Source organism: Crinia signifera, chromosome 4 (assembly GCF_055691185.1).
Source record: "Crinia signifera chromosome 4, ASM5569118v1, whole genome shotgun sequence".
Taxonomy (NCBI): Eukaryota; Metazoa; Chordata; class Amphibia; order Anura; family Myobatrachidae; genus Crinia; species Crinia signifera.
The window spans coordinates 34,380,785-34,398,760 of NC_139220.1; the positions used below are offsets into that span (position 1 = coordinate 34,380,785).

General features: G+C 45.4%; 1 protein-coding gene across 2 annotated transcripts in view; it reads left to right on the forward strand.

Annotated features, from left to right (window-relative positions):
* The window catches only part of SLC6A7 (solute carrier family 6 member 7), a 67,637-nt gene extending 56,593 nt beyond the window's left edge, over positions 1-11,044 (forward strand). For both annotated transcript variants that reach the window (XM_083181519.1, XM_083181520.1), the window contains 2 exons: positions 4,493-4,660; positions 9,708-11,044. In XM_083181519.1, the coding sequence (XP_083037645.1) occupies positions 4,493-4,660; positions 9,708-9,911 (372 nt within the window). In that variant the 3' untranslated portion in view covers positions 9,912-11,044. The remainder of the gene's footprint in view (positions 1-4,492; positions 4,661-9,707) is intronic.
* Positions 11,045-17,976: the final 6,932 nt, after the last annotated feature.

The following is a 17,976-nucleotide window of genomic DNA, read 5'->3' on the forward strand; positions in this document are numbered from 1 at the left end:
TTTGAATATTTTCATATTCATTCTCATGTGTCGACATGGACACCAATGAAGTGCCACACTTATGTCAACATTTACATGTGTTGACCTTTCTGTGTTGATTTTTTTCTTGTGGCGATTCGCGTCACACCCCCCGCAACCCCCCCTCCGGCGATTCGCGGCACCCCGGCACCCCCCCGCGACCCCCCCCCTCCCGCAATTCGCGGCAACCCCCCACCAGAACCCCCATGAACCCCGCTCTCCCGCGATTCGCGGCACCCACCCCCCGCAACCCCCCCGGCAAATCGCGGCACCCCCCGTGATTCGCGGCAGCCCCAGGATTAAATGGCACATGCAAAACACTGGCATGGCTATGGTCGACAATGAAAAAGGTTGACATGAGTTTTTGAAGATTTATTTCATTTTTTGAATGTTTTCATATTCATTGTCATGTGTCAACATGGACACCAATAAAGTGGCACACTTATGTCAACATTTACATGTGTTGACCTTTCTGTGTTGATTTTTTCTTGTGGCGATTCGCGTCACACCCCCCCGCAACCCCCCCTCCCGCGATTCGCGGCACCCCCCGTGACCCCCCACCTCCCGCAATTCACGGCAACCCCCCACCGGAACCCCTGTGAACCCCGCCCTCCCGCGATTCGCGGCACCCAACCCCGCGACCCCCCCCCTCCCGCAATTCGCGGCACCCCCCGTGATTCGCGGCAGCTCCAGAATTAAATTGATTTTTTCTTGTGGCGATTTGCGTCACACCCCCCCCCACAACCCCCACTCCCGCGATTCACGGCACACACACACACACCTCCCCCGCGATTCTTGGCACCCCACCCCGTGACCCCCCCTCCCGTGATTCACGGCACACCCCCGCGACCCCCCCTCCCATGATTCGCCGCAACCCCCGCCCCGTAACCCCCCCTCCCGCAATTCGCGGCACCCACCCCCGCGACCCCCCCTCCAGCAATTCGCGGCACCCCCCCGCGATTCGCGGCAGCTCCAGAATTAAATTGCACATGGAAAACACTGACATGGCTATGGTCGACAATGAAAAAGGTTGACATGAGTTTTTGAAGTTTTTTTTTTCATTTTTTGAATATTTTCATATTCATTCTCATGTGTCGACATGGACACCAATGAAGTGCCACACTTATGTCAACATTTACATGTGTTGACCTTTCTGTCTTGATTTTTTCTTGTGGCGATTCGCGTCACACCCCCCCCTTACCCCCCCCGCAACCCCCACTCCCGCGATTCACGGCACACACACACCCCCCCCCCGCGATTCTCGGCACCCCACCCCGTGACCCCCCCTCCCGTGATTCACGGCACACCCCCCGCGACCCCCCCTACCATGATTGGCCGCAACCCCCGCCCCCGTAACCCCCCTCCCGCGATTTGCGGCAACCCACCCCGCGACCCCCCTCCCGCGATTCTCTGCAATCCCTCCCCTCCCGCGATTTGCAGCATCCACCCCCCCACAACCCCCCCTCCTGCAATTCGCGGCACCCCCCGCGACCCCCCCTCCTGCAATTCGCGGCACCCTCCGCGACCCCCCCTCCCGCGATTCGCGGACACCTAAGTTGCAATACAGGGCATCTTTCATACAATTCTAACCATATTTCTCATATACAAACGTTCACAAATTAAGGGGGCGCAGCCCCTTACGACGGTGTGAAGAGCGCCCGTAGGGCGCGATGAATCACCTAGTATATATATATATATATATATATATATATATATATACTCCATATAAGGGCAATCATTCTGTCCATATAAGCAATTCGCTGCAATTCCTTTTTATTAAATGGCCCTTATGCTCAAAAATCTGTCAATCCTCCAAAAATATTTTTGTGTTGGCTTTGTATGCCATTAACCCCATATTTCTTGCATCATTCTGTCTCCAGGATAACTGCAGCACCTAAACAGCCCCCCCCCCCCCCCCCTCCAATATCACCAGCTTGTCAGACATCATCAGTACCGTGATAATTCCATACTCCTGTACTGCTGTCATAGGCACTGTATGAGGCAGTGACTGCTGCATGGGTAAAGGCTTCCTATTGGCTGATGACAAGTCCTGCTGTAAGTGATGGAGGAGGATTATCACCTCAGAGAACTCCGTCCTGACCGCGCTGGGAATGAGGCAGTAGAAATACTGAGCGAAGCCCCAGTGACTGTCAGTAACAGCTTGCAGCATCCCTAGGGCTGTATGAACCCCTCCTTTATACAACACATTGCAGTCTCTCTCTATAAATACATTCTGCTGTGGACAATTGATTAATTGCATCATTTACACATTACAATTTGCAGCAAAACAGAAACTTTTTATATATATAGCATCTTAAATAATGTGTTGGCCGGCTGCTGTATGCTCTGATTCCCTGTGATATGACCGGTGAGGTGATTTCAGGTGACTAGAACTGTCCTCGTTGTAGCTTATCGTAGCTGTATTGTGTATATCAGGCATATTCAAACTATAACCCTCCAGCTGTTGTGAAACTACAAGTCCCATCATGCCTTGACACAGCTTTGCTATTAGAGAATGCTAAAATTATGGCAAGACATGCTGGGATTTGTAGTTTAAAAACAGCTGAAGGGCCACAGTTTGGACATACCTGGTGTATGCCACCGGTGTTTTCTCTGTGTGGGGAACGCACATACATAATAATGTCTATAGCTTCTGGAAATGCCACGGAATGGGCCACTGGTTTAAATTGGCCTATTAGCAAATTTACCTATTTGGAATAAAAATTTTAAACGGATCGCACTGACCTGGGTCCCTAAAATGCAGAAATCTATTACCAATAAAATGGAGTTCGGTACTGCGCATGCGCTGGCCCCCAGCCTCTATGGGCTTCTTTTGCAGCAGCCCCCAGAGGCATATTCAGGGTCCCCGGTCCAGCGTCCTCGTCTGAATCCAGCTTTTATGGGCTACCGTTCAACAGCCCATATAGAGGCTTCCCGGAGGGAGGGAACACCTCCCAATGGGACTGACTTGGGTGACTGGCAATTCAGACGCCCAATAGAAAGCCACTGCCAGTCACTGTGGAGCCAATGCAGTCTCACGGACTGCATCTGGCTTCACTTAGTCAAAGAACAGGGGGGGGGGGGGGGGGGGGCTACAGCTATTAAATGTGTCAGTCAGTAATAAACATCCCTGTGCACCAACTGGGAGACCTGTAAAACATGCACTGTTTGAGGTTCCCGAGGACTGGAGATGGAAAACACTGTGTTAGAGAGACACCCCTCCTGAGATGATAACCTACTGCTGTAACAAAGAGGTGGCATGTGATTAACTCATACTTGCCTACTTTTGAAAACTAGTTTCAGGGAGATTATAGTTGGTAATAGAATTTTGCACAGCATCCCATTAAGGGGGCGTGTCATGCTCCACCCAAAGGGCGTGTCTAGTTCCATATATGGAGAGATTGTGAAAAGAGATTGTGAACGTGGCACACAGAAGCGTGGGTGTGTACTGCTACATCTGAGAGGAATCTTGTAAAATGACTTATATCCAAATGTAGATGACCCCCAGAGCAGTTAGTAAGAGCTACTATACTTGGTAAAATGCTGGGAAATGGTGCTGATGATTCAATGTAAATGTATCTGTCTCTCAATCCTTTTTTTCCCCAAAATGTAACAGTGTAATGTGGGCTAAGTGAAATGAGGGAGATTGGTAGAGTAATGACGGAGAGAGGGAGATTGCTGCTATTTCAGGGAGTCTCCTGCAGAATGCAGGAGGGGAGGTAACTATAATGTAACAATGTAATGTGGGCTAGGGGACATGAGGGAGATTGCTAGAATAATGAGGGAGAGAGGGAGATTGTTGCTATTTCAGGGAGTCTCCTGCAGAATGCAGGAGGGGAGGTAACTATGATGTAACAGTGTAATGTGGGCTAAGTGACATGAGGGAGATTGCTAGAGTAATGACGGAGAGAGGGAGATTGCTGCTATTTCAGGGAGTCTCCTGCAGAATGCAGGAGGGGAGGTAACTATGATGTAACAGTGTAATGTGGGCTAGGTGACATGAGGGAGATTGCTAGAGTAATGACGGAGAGAGGGAGATTGCTGCTATTTCAGGGAGTCTCCTGCAGAATGCAGGAGTGTAGGCAACTATGGATTAACTATCAATTCAACATAGTACAGTTCTAAGTGAATTGCCAAAATGGCTGCCTCTTCCACATGGTGCTGTATCTCCTGCAATGTCCTAACACAAGGCCCACAGCTTCCTGCATCATCCTATTCTTTCATGTAGGCTACTTCTACTATAGATCAGGCATGTCCAAACTATGGCCCTCCAGCTGTTGTGAAACTACAAGTCCCATCATGCCTTGCCACAGTTTTGCTATTAGGGAATGCCAAAACTATAGCAAGGCATGCTGGGATGTGTAGTTTCACAACAGCTGGACCTTGATGTTAGGTTTGTTTTAGCAATAGAACTAATCAGTGTTTGTTAGAACCATGTGACCTCTTCTTATTGCCCTCTGTTATGTGTATACAGGGCCTGCTGGGTTACAGTATACTAAAGTATCAACCATCACAATACGGAAGCTACAAATTCCCCCTGTGGTCGGAGGCATTAGGGATTCTCATGGGGCTGCTCTCCTGCATGATGATCCCCATCGGAATGTTGGTTGCTGTGTTAAAGGAAGAAGGAACTCTATGGGAGGTCAGTAACAATCCACAGTGCAGCTGCCCAGAAGTACCGTACAGGTGGAGTGCACTGTATTGCAGTAAGCTGTTTCCGTTCTCCATGGATTAAGTACAAACTCCATTCTATATTCTGGCATCACGTATAGGGCCTTATTCAGGTTGGCTCGCTCCGGGGACAATGTTGCAGGTGTGCTCAGGCATATGGGTGAAAAAACGCATATGCGGACCCACTGTGCGAATGCCTCCAGGGAGTATCACACTTGCCGAGCCATTCGCACAGACGGGGGTGGGTAGGGGGAGACAAGGGGCTGGGACATGGGGATGCCCAGCGTTTCCTGGGCGTATCCACAAAAATGGTGGGTGTGCCCAGAAAATACAGGCGGCTGAAGGGGTGGGGGAGGGCGGGTGTTTGCTCTCCACAGTGTTGGGCGTTTACCCGCTCGCTAAGCGGCGAATGTATGCTGCTAGCGTGCAAACGTGAATCAGGCCCATAGTGTAGTGTCTCAACAAACAGAGCTCTATCTGTATACTCCATTTTTTCATTTATTTGAAAACACACACAATATAAATTTGGTTGTTTGACCACTTATACCTGTAGTATTGACACTACCTGTAGCAGACCCATAATGCCTGTTCTGACCTACAACGACCCCTTCTCAGTGCCAAATATACGCTCCTGTTTTCAATTTTGCTGATTTACCCAACCTTGTAATGTTGTGGGCGGGACTGTTATGTAATTTATAGAAAATCACATCATCCCACATCCCGTCCACTCAGCAGTGCGGAAATCAGTAGCAGTATCAAGCACTCCTGGTGCCCTGTGCTGGCCCCGCCTACTTAATGTGTGACATCACGCACAGGGGGCAGGTCACTAGCTCTCGGGAACTACAACATTTCCTGGATCCCGGGCCTTTGTAGTAGACCAGGCATGTCCAACGTTGGCCCTCCAGATGTTGTGAAACTACACATCCCAGCATGCTTTGTCACAGTTTTGCTATTAGAAAATGCTAAAACTATTGCAAAGCATGCTGGGATGTGTAGTTTCAAAACATCTGGAGGGCCAACGTTGGACATGCCTGTAGTAGACAGTAGGGGGACGCTGCGTTGGCACTACTGTCACGCTACTGCAGGGGTGGGCAATTACTTACTTAATACTCCCATCAGATATTTGAGGGCCGCACTCCAGAAATAGGAGGTGTGCTCACTCAAAAGGGGGTGTGTCTTTGTATGTATTGTAACACACCATATACCGCTTTTACACATCATGCAACACAATAGTAGGCCCCTTATACTTGCCCCTTACATTAGTAATTCCACACGCACACATATGCCACTCCCCCTTAGTTATTCCATGCACCTGCCTCCCCTTAGTAGTTCCAAACACCATAGTAATTCCTCTCCCATAGTATTTCCACACACGCCCCCCTCAGATATTTTATGCACCTGCCACTGGAGCCGAATCTATTGCAAAAACCATGTAATGGCGCCGACAGTAGCCCCACCGTGCGTGAGAGCCTTTTGCGCATGCGCCGGGATGCGTATGGTGCCTGCTATGCATATGCTGATCACGGGTGTCGGCGGCTCCACAGGACTGTGCCACGCGTGCGCTTCCCGCACGTCACGACTACACCTGCACTACGTACACACTCGAGTCTAGACAGCGCCGCCGGTAATGCTGCGGTGTCTCCCTCTGGGCTTCCAAGCTGCTCAGGAGGCTGCCATCGGGAGAGGCAGGTGAGGCTTGAGGGCAGCGGGCCAGTCCGGATCGGCCGGCGGGCCGCATCTGGCCCGCGGGCCGTGGTTTGCCCACCCCTGCACTACTGGCTGCAGGTTGCTGTGCAGCTGCCGGTTGGCCGACAGAGCCTCTGCGCCCCTCTCGCCCATACCTACGTGTCATGTTACTGACTGTGTTTGAAAAATACCAGGAGCTGGTTGGTACTTTAGCTCTCTCCACTGTATCTTTCTCCAAGGCTTAGTAAATAAGCCTTTTTACTTTTACCTATTAAAAAGGCAGCATCACATCTTATAAAGGGGCTGTTTCCTTTACAGTGCCTCTTATCGATGGCTAACATTACATGTATTCCGTGCTTCCGTTTCTATGGCGACCACACACGAGCTGAGCTTCCAGCGCCCCTCTCTCATCCTATGAATCATAATGGAAATGTGACTTTAGTGTGAATTTCTCCTCAATTCCTGCTTGGGGAGGCTCAGACATGTGACACTTTCTCCATTTTCAGTGGCTCTTATCCAGTCACTGGGTTCTGAATCATGTTATTTATCAGCTGTCGTTCAAAGAGCACAATATCGCTCCGACATGCCGCATCTGTAAGGATGACAGGATTGTAATAAACACCCTGCAGATTGGTTATCAATCATGTATTATATTTTGTTTACATTTTCTGGAACAATATCTATTTATCATGCACATACATTTGACCAGGGATGCCTACCCTCCCAGAATGGCAGGGAAGCTCTTGAAAATCAGGTCCGCCTCCCGGGACTACCGGAAAGGTGGTCAAATCCCCCACATTGCCACCGGTGTCCCGTGGAGATCACGGTCGTGGACCATTGAATGATTTTTCTCCCCTTCGGAAATAAAAGTAAGCGAAAACAGACTGTTATTTCAGACGGAGATGGACGAAAAAGGAGGGGGGGGGGGGGCATCTCCCCAGGCATCGTCCCACCTGCGTTCCCAGGGGAATACCCAGCGTTTTCATGGGGACACCTATAAACCCTGGGTGTTCCCCTGCTCCAGCACCGTGCCTACCCGCTAAGCGTATTGTGACAGGCGCTACTGGGCCAAAAAGTGCTATTCACTGAAATAAGCTCTGGCCCACCTGTATGGTCATTTGCTATATATCTGGCTACATGGTAATGGTCAGATATATCACATGCTCATTTTAAGACTGCCGGATATATACAGATGACCAGCGGTGGTGATGCCAGCATTCAGAATGCCAACGCCGGCATCCCGATGGAGGGAATCCCGACAGATGTCAGGTAAGTAACCGCCTGTTCCCTTCTAATCCTAACGACCTCCCCGCAGTCTAACCTTAACCCCCTTGGCAGCCTAACCCCCCTAACTAGTGCCTAACCCCCATACCCCCTGCCTAATCCTAACACCCCCTTACCCCCTGCCTAATCCTAACACCCCGTCCCGCAGCCTAACTCTAATCCTCCCTTCTAACTGCCCAGCCCTGACCCTCCCTTACCACCACTTAAACCTAAATGCCGCCACCCCCCCCCCCCCCCATCCTGCAGCCTATCCCTATGTCCTCCCTAGTGCCTAAACTAAACACCCCGCCTCCCCAGGATAACCATAACCCACCCAGCATACTTTTGTTTGGCATCCCGACAGCCGGGAATTCCAGTGCAGCCACCCTCATTGATGTCAGAGTGCCGGCGTCGGTATTGGGAATGCTGGCATCACCGGCAATGGTGAAAGCATCCCAAAAAATGTGATACGCATACTGAGATATGTCTGCATAGCAAGAATACCTGGTCCAGGAAAACCGCCTTATTTTATATATGCTACGTGCTGATCTCTCCTGGAACTTTTACATACCATATGTTTATTGTGAATGTTTCCTACAGCTCTGTGTTATATAAGACAACTTATATGTATTTGCTTTCATACCTACACGTATGTTAACGATCATCTAAATTTAGCCACCTCTGTTCCTTCTCACGGCTTTCATAAATATTTGCTACAGACCTTTGTGTGTCTGGTTTAGTCCATCCCCATAGCAGTGTTCATACCTACAGGACAATGGCTGGATACAGCAGGATACTTGTGGCATGCTGACTAGATATAGCAGTAAGCTGGGCTAATGAGCTTGGCCTATTTTCTAATGAGAAGCTCTGGAGACAGAAAGCAACGGGAGGCAGAAGGCTCGGTGACGGAATCAGGAGCCCAGCATTGGGATAGTGTCAGTGATCTGACAAATGTGCTACAACATGGAAATATAGCATCAATGGGTAGGAACCATCAATGGCTAGCTAGTGATGGTAGTGTTTTTTACATTGATGGCAGAGATCCAGGATGTAGCCGTAACTTTATGGGCCCCAAAAACACACTTTGAATGGTCCTGTGTCTCAATGCTTCTAGATAGACACCTATATGCAGAATTTGTTCATTTTAGGCTCCATAATAGATTAATGGTTCATGTTATGTCACATTGTAGGGCTGCCAGTACACATTATGCCACCCAGTACCCCCAATGCACATTATGCAACACAGTGTCCCCAGTTTATATTGTAACATTACAGTGCCCCCAGCTAAAAACCCTGCCACATTAGACTGTCCTCCAGATCATATTTTGTAACATTATAATACCCTTAAGTTATTTTTATACCACATTACAATTAGCAGATACAGTATCAGGGAATACCATGATATGTTGCAGGCCCCAAGACAAAAGTTTGTAAGGGCCAATATATACCAACCAGTGGTAAAAATGTATGTAATGCATGTCATCCTAACAAGAAAGTTGGGCCCTCTTCAGCTCGGAGCACCATAGCACCTTCGCTTCCTGTACTTTTGCAACTACGCCATTGCAGTGATCCAATTATTATTTGCCATCAATGGCACAAATCCCGCCAATGTTTTTCTTCCTCTTTCCCACTACCCCCTACAAAGCCCTGTCCTCATCTCTGATTGGCCCACTGTCAGTTGAGTAATAAACCTAGATAACCGCCAGATGTTGAAACTATCAATGGTTCCGATATCAATGAGGTGAGCCACCATTGGTAACCCACCAATGGCCAGCCCTAGGATAATGATCTTAGAGGGAAGTGAAGAGCGATAAAGAACAGCCAATCAGCTCCAAACTGCCATGTTACAGGCTGTGTTTTGATTGGCTGGTACTTGATCTACCCCCACTTTAATTCTCTCTGAGACTTACTATATCTACCCCTCGGAATGTTATTGCAGGTTTATGCCAATAAGGAATGGATGGAGAGAAACATTGGGGTATAAACTTTACAAATACACTTTAGCAATGTTTTCTTTGACAATTTCAATTCTATCATCACTCACTGAAGTCTGTGTGATCTCCCCACAGAGAATACGTCAGGCAAGCAGGCCCGCTATGGAATGGGGACCATCACTGGAAGAAAACAGGACTGGAATGTATGTAAACACACTGGCAGGCAGCCAGTCGCCCAAACCTTTGATGGTCCATATGCGGAAATATGGAGGAATCACAAGCTATGAAAACAAAGCCATAGAGGTGGACAAAGAAATAGAGGAAGAGTCTATGATGTGAGGCAGGAGTGCAGTAAGAACTGAGCGGACTAGACACTTCTGTGCCTCTGGGCTTTATCATGCTTCCCTGACACAGAACCTGGCCATTGTCGGTCCTGTGTCCAACCTGGCCTCACCGCCAGGCAGAAGTTATCGGTCAAGAACTGCAGCTGTCCAATAGCTCTTTGTGTGGGACTCTGTGCAGAACTGTCTTTGTAGTTGTTGGGTGTGGATGAAAGGGTCAACAAGGTCTAGGTCAACAGTCAACAGGTTCGACAACAAAATGGAGCAAATGGATCATACACACTAACCAAGGTTGAACTCGATGGACGCATGTCTTTATTCGGCCTTAACTACTATATATATATGTAACAAAAGCTTGACAGGCTCAAGGCCGACATTGACAGAAGGTGAACATGGAATAGGTGGACACAGGCCAAAGGTCAACAGGGGAAATGTGGACATGTAGTTTTCAAGTTTTACTGTCACTGTCGACACCTGCCAACATAGACCACCAATTAAAGCGTAAGCTGACTAGCTTTGCTCAATCATAGTCCATGTGGGCCGTAAAGCATGAAAAAGTCCAAAGAGTAAAAAAAAATTGTGAAGAACTCATGTTGACCTTTTCATGCATCGGCCTTTGCCAAGTCACCATGTTGTTTGTGTCTTCCTTTTGTCAATTTTGACGTAGCGCATATTGAAATGCTTTCAATGTCCATCTAGTGTAACCTGACTTTTCATGTTGACCTACTGGCTGTTGACCTGGATACTGTTGACCCATCATCCGGATACCGTAGTTGTTATGGTGATGTCACACTATTTGAGTCTACTTGTTCCTGTGCCTGGATAACTCACTGCCACCTTATGTATTTCCGGAGAGTTGCCTACTACAGATTGTAAGTAGTTGTATGCTGTTTGTAAACCTCAAATGGTTGCACTATACTGTATGTATATTATCTAGAAATGGTGCAAATGCATTGGCAGAGCCTGATTTTACCAATGGACAGAACAAGGTCACTGTTTATACATGAACCATCCTCGTGTTCGTAGTTATGTTCTTTACGTGGCTGTTAAAGCGCCAGTCCCTTAGGAATGCATTATATTAAATGAATCTGAATGTTTTGAAGCAAGGGCTTAATAAATTGTTACACTGCATTTTCTTTTTAAATGTTAAAATGATCATTTATAGGTACGTTATAGCTGTACTACCCCAGAGAATTATGGGCACATTTACTAAGGTGGGAGTTCTATTGAAGATGGCATTTTGCCCATAGCAACCAATCAGATTCTATTTCTTGTTTATTTAGCCTCTTCTGGAAGATAATAGATAGATTCTGATTAGTTGATATGGGCACATTCCCATTTTTGACAGTACTCCCATCTTAGTAAATGTACCCCTTAGAGTCTATTGGGCTCATCCTAAAATAAACAATGTTGGTCTTTCCTCTCCATTTCCACTGTGGATACACAATGGTTCCTGTTTATCGCAGATTGTACAGGGCAACATTCTATTCGTTAAAGACACTTCACAACTGTTACTACAAAAATATATATCTTAGAGGCCTGAATCAATGTAGAGGTCTGTGGGGCGCAGTGTGGCCAACATCTAGGCCTACCATGAGCAGTTTCAGGATGGGCATAATCCCTGTTCTGGCTGTTTCATCTCCTCCCACCCCACAGCCCTTCTCTGTCCTTCTTCAGGACCCTCCACCTCCCTGCACCCAGATACAGCCCTTACGGCGTGTGGCTAGTTACTCTGGGCTGGCCCTTCTCTTGAGACCATTGCTTCGCCTATCTCACCGCCCACTTCATATGTTCCTCCCTTCTTTCCCTTCAGCCTTTCTCTAACCCCCTCGTAACACCCTCCCTTCCCAAGAAACAGATGTGTCCCTACAGCCTTGCTGTATGTAAAAGGTTGCCGTAGCAAAAGATTGCGGCATGCCTCGTCTCCCATTGTAGTGAATGGCATAGCGGGAGCAGATGTTCTGATAGGGTTGCTCACAGGTCGGTGGATCAGAGAACCACCCTGGCTGATGTATGGGCAACTTTACTTGAAATTAACATTTTGTGACAGCATAGGGTTGCTCAAGAATTCCCTATAGTCTGTCTTTTATATGTTAGCATCTGGTCCAAGATGCTGGTGGTGGTCATCTCTGTACAAAAGTCGTTAGTATATTTTTGCAAGTCCTCTGCATCTGAAATCTGTGCAACTCTGTGTCAAACCCTCTGTTCTAGAACATGCACACTACAGAATCATGGAAGACCTGCTCTTCTAACAAAGATCAAGGGGAACTACGCATCAGTACCAAGATATATATACATAAACATACATACTCTCCAAAATGACCCATTAGGTACAAATTGCTCTGTTTCTGGACTTACCTGCCAGTGGCAGTTGCAGAGTTGGGGCTGCAGCACAGTCCAATATTCTCATAGGGGAGCCACACCTAATGTCACTCCAGACTTGGACTGTGCTGGTGCCTCACCTCCAGGAACAGAGCATTTTGTTACCTAATGGAATGGGTCATGTTGGAGGGTATGTATATATATATATATATATATATATATATACATACACTGGCCCAGGTACCCGCCTATATGGGATTATACCCCTAAAATTATAGAATGAAGAATTAGGCGTCACTCCAGGACTAGTGATTAAAAAAATATGTTTGCAATGGTCTACACCGTTTTGGGCATATAGCCCATCTTCAGGACACTGTAGATGGGTCCTGAAGACGGGCTATATTCCTGAAACAACATAGACCTTTGCAAATATATATTTTCATCACTAGTCCTGGAGTGATGCCTATTTCTTCAATCTATATATACATATTTTTATTTTTGATGAAAGTATAGGGAATTCAAATGCTAAATTACAAAATTATTATTTTCGTTTCAAGCCAAGGTATTCCCAGGCATTTATATTTATGTTTACATCATTAACTCTTATTATTGTTACAGGAATTTTTTTTAATACGTGAAATATGTAAAAATAATAATGCGATTAAAATTATTTATTTTAAATTTTAAATTTATAAATGTTCAAATTTAAAATAATCAAATTGCATCACATAATCCAAAATGTTTTGTGAGGACTATACTGTTATATAAGGAATTCAGTGAAAAATGTTTATGAGGGACGGGTGCTTTTAATAGGCTGAAATGAATAAGAATACTTTTTTTTTAACTTATACATTAACTGTAAAACAGATGCAAAATTAATCAGGAATACAGTAGTAGACTAAAGATGGCTATTTTTGCATTAAATGATATAAAAATCTAGAAGTCAATACAATCATAAATTATATAGCAAGTAGGTTGTGGATTTTCAAGATGTTTTATTTGTTCTTTTCATTTATGATAAAGTAACAGCATATCGAAGCGGAACAAAAATAATGGTAACAATAAAACAGTCACCTACTGTAGCCCATCAATCCACAAGGAAATATTGGCCTCTTGAAGTCCGTTTTGTCTTCGATGTTAGTAAAGTTTACAAAATGGCCGCCTCCACTGGCTGTATGGCCACCTGAGAAATGCCACAATTGTTTTTCAGATAAATTATTATTTCTAATTCATTAAACTGGATTGTAATGCCACTAAATAAATGTTTTTCTTCCTAAAACAACATGTATTTGGCCTCTCTTTTTTTTTTTAGTTTCCAAATGTGATGATAAACAAAACTGTATGGGGGATATTTATCAAAACTTGCAGAGAAATAAAGAACCAGCCAATCAGCTCCTGTCATTTTATTAGAACAGACTGAAAAATAAGAGATTGGTTGGTACTTTATTGAAAGTGGGTATTAGTATTAATTCAGCTTTTCTGTCTGCAAAACCTAGAGATAACAATGAAAGTAACTCAGAGAGGTGAAAGTGGGTAATTTTTAAGTTCTTGGTTGTAGGAAACTTTGAGGGGTATGCAATACTGGGTCAGGACTGTCGATCCGTCCCGACAGCCGTGATCCTGGTAGGATTCTGTTTTGCTCGATAGCAAATTGGCAGGCAGGATTCAATGTCCCACCTGCCGAGTGAAAAAAGGGGGCGTGACCATGAGAAACGGCCGTGGATCGCCGAGATCCACCCGTGAGCTCGACAATTCACGGTCATTCTCGGCAGAAAGGGCCTGACAGGTTTTAAAGTAGGGCTCATTCTGCCGGGGTGCCTCTTCAATGCTGTTGGAAACAGCGGTGGGGGATTGCATACCCCCCTATAACTCAAATGATATGTCATGTCATAAATTGTATGATAATTAGTAGATACCTAGGGGTACATTTACTAAAGCTTATAAAAACTAAAAGTATATCCCATAGCATCCAATCAGATTCTGTTTTCTAGGATGCAATAGAGAAATGATAGACTGAATCTCATAGTAAATTTATCCCCTATACCAGTGGTTCCCAAAGTGTGTACCGTGGGTGGCACCCTGGGGTTCCTCAGGACACTTACCGGGGTGCCTTGGCTTGGTGATCGATGACCAATTCAAACTATTTATGGTCAATGTAATAGGCAAAACCAGTGCTTGTGGTTTCCAATCATAATTTCTGTGAGCAAACAGAAGTTAATCCTTTCCCTCATTGCATAGTTAAACCTAAGAATGACATATAAACACAAATAATTAAATATTTTTTTTCAAAATTTGTCCAATTTTATTTTGTCAAAAGAGGTTTTGTTGGGAGGCATCCCAGCAAAATTACCAATATTATTGTCAGATGCCTACAAGTTGGTAGGTGTGTAGCATATGTGAGCAAGTAGATTAATCCATAAATTGATTCCAAACCAGAGTAGGTTGATTCCAAAATAGAGAAGGTTTTATTCAATATAAAGGGATACAAGTGATAGAAGACAAACTTTAGTCAATACAATAAGGTATCAGTCATTCTTGTTCTAAGCACTGTGCAGCTGTACAGCCCGATGGCTCTCCAATAACACAATGTCAGACTTGTGCTCATACATATACTTTTATAGAGGCATGTTAATCTTGCACCTGGAGTCTGGGCAGTCTGAAGTTTGGTGACTAATATTTATTCAGATGTTGAGGCTATTAGACAGATGAGTCATGCACAATAACAAACAGTTTATCAATAAACTATTATCTAGAAGCTGATTGGTTCCTTTGGGCTACTTCTCCACTTTATTGCTCTCCAAGTATTGATACATCTCCCCCTTCTTTCTCATAGTTTGTGTGCTGGGGATGGTTGTAGAGTTTCTGATTGGTTGCTCTGGGCAACATCCCATATTCAATAGAATTCCAGTCTTAGTAACTAAAACTGTTAGTTTTTACATTACATATTCACATTGGCTTTTGGAAATGGGAGTTTGCACAAATTATTGAAAATGAATGTTTCAAAAAGGTGTAGTTCCACATTTAAACCAGTAACTTCTCCACTATCAGCCATTTCTACAACACGCTGATCCAGTGGCACATTATTATAGGATAATGTCTGATCCATGAAACATTGTGTCTGTATTGAATCTTGTTAACATCATACGTTCCGCTGCAGAACAGTTGTCTGGGACAATTTAACAAGGGGAAAAAAAATCCTTTGAAAATGTTATTTTTATCTTCCAAGGCGAGAGAGAATTGTGGAACGCAGACAAAGCGCTGTAACGAGGAAGCATGCTGCGCGCTGGGCACCATTGTAAACGCTGATGGCACATTCTGTAGCAAAGATATAGCATGTTCTACTTTTTCATGGCAGTTTTTATTGCTGACATTGAGCGTACTTATTAATAATAACGCATCAAAGCATCAAAATGACAGAGCTGCTGGGACCCAGGGCTCTGTCATGCTGAGGTGTGTAGGTCTAGTTTGTGTGTATGTGCCCATATAAAGCTCTGTTGAGTGCCGTCTAGTACCATAGAGGTGAGGAGCAGCGTTAGGCTTTTAAATATGTAGGATGACCAAGTGCTGGATGAGTTTCTCTGCTTCTTATGTACAGTTCCCATGATCGGGACAGTCCCGCTATTTGGAGACTGTCCTGCTATCCCACTTGCGGGTGAAAATTTCCCGAGGGCAGGAGGGGGGCAGTTGAGGGGAGCCCTGCTGCCCAACTGCTGCAAGAAGGGAGGAAGGGAGGGAGCCGGGGGCTGCCCGATTGCTAAGGGAGCACTGGGCACTCCCCCCGAAAATGATGAAAACGGGGGTTGCAGTGCTAGGCTACGTCACCTCTACCCAAGGACACATCTGCTCCATAGCTCTGCCCCCTTTTTGAACCAGTGGGAAAAGTTGGGAGGTATGAGTTCCCCATGTACAGTCAGCCTATATTCTCTTATGATAACGCAGGTGTGCGTTGTTAAAGAGTTTGGGTGAGATGTACTAAGCTTGAAAAGTGATAAAATTGACCGTGATAAACCACCAGCCAATCAGCTACTACCTGACATTGTTCAAACACAGCCTGTGAGATCACAGGTAGGAGCTGATTGGGTGGCTGTTTACCACTCTCCATTTTATCACTTTTCAAGCTTAGTACATCTGGCCCTTTATCTTGCTCCTTCAGTGTTGCCATTGTGTGTAAAGATGTGCAGTTTAATTCTACAGAAATCCAAATGCACCCTAATTTTGTGGATTCAAACCGGACCGAAACCCGTCCTGCATCTCCTGGGGAGTTCCGATCTGAGCTAAGATCCTAATTGGATCCTCCCGTAGTTCATATTTGGGATTTGATTTTCAGTTCTGGATTGTAAAAATGACATGATTTTAGATGTTTTTATTGATTTTTTTATTGAATTTTATCAATGATTGTTGCTAAAAACGGAATCTGAACCAAAACACTTGCCAAAACTCCAATGTTTAATTAGAACCAAAACCACAACATGTGCTCCACACAGTTCAAGCCATACAGTATATGCAGACAATCAATCAAAAAATTGCTCTGCAGGACAGTTGCTTGATGCGAGCACTATGGAATGCGGCCATTTGGTCTACAGCATGATGGGCAACATTTATTAGGTCAACACCATTAGTTCGACATGGGAAAAGGTCGACATGGGAAAAGGTCGACATGGTTCTAGGTTGAAAGGTCATTAGTTCGACAGGTTGTTAGTTCGACAGTTCATTACTTCGACATTGTCTAGGTTAACAGTGAAAAGGTTGACATGGGGTTTTTCACTGTTTTTTGAGCCAACATGTGCCGACAGGCGGTATTTCATGTCCTACCATCCACTAGGGCGTGGTGGGAGAATAAAATAGTGTGCCCGACGAATTGCGAGCGCAGCAAGCGCTGCGAGGGGATGCGGTGCACTTTAAACTGTGTCCATGTTGACTGTGTTGACATTCAGGTAAAAAAAACTGTGAAAAACCCCATGTCTACCTTTTGACTGTCGACCTAGACATTGTCGAACTAATGACCTGTCAAATTAATGACCTTTCGACCTAGAACCGTGTCGATCTTTTCCAATGTCAACCTAATCGACCTAATGGTATTGACCTAATGACTGTTGACCATCATGCTGTAGATCAAATGATCCCAACCCGAGCACTATAACTGTCTGCTTCTGTTGCGTTGAGGATAAAAAGAACATTGAAGCTTCTCAGCCATCGATAGTGTAGATCCATTGGTTCTCGATCATCAATGACATCATCCATACAGTAGGTACCAAAGAACAGATGTCTGTAAATCATCGATTGTCAATGGGACATCCCTAAGTGAAATAGGTTAAATCTGCTTTACGGTAGAATTTGGGTATGGGTCATAGGGTCGACTTAATGAAGGTTGACACCTAAAATAGGTCGAAAGGGTCAGAAGGTTGAAACAAGCATTAGGTTGACAATGGCAAGGTCAACAGTCAAGAGTTTTTCAAGTTTTTTGGGCCCGACATAGTCGACATGGACACCGACTAAGCGTCCCCTTGCATGGCTCGATGAGCCTGCCATGCTTCAGGTATGGTGCTTTGCTGCGCTTGGCACACTATTATACCACACCATAGTGGATGGTAGGGTATGAAATACCGCCTGATGGCACAAGTCAGCAAAAAAAAAAAATTAATAACTCATGTTGAACTTTTTGACCATCGACCATCTCATTGCGACCGAATATCCCGGTGAATTTCATGGCTGAAAGGCACAGGAGGATAGTCAGAAAGATG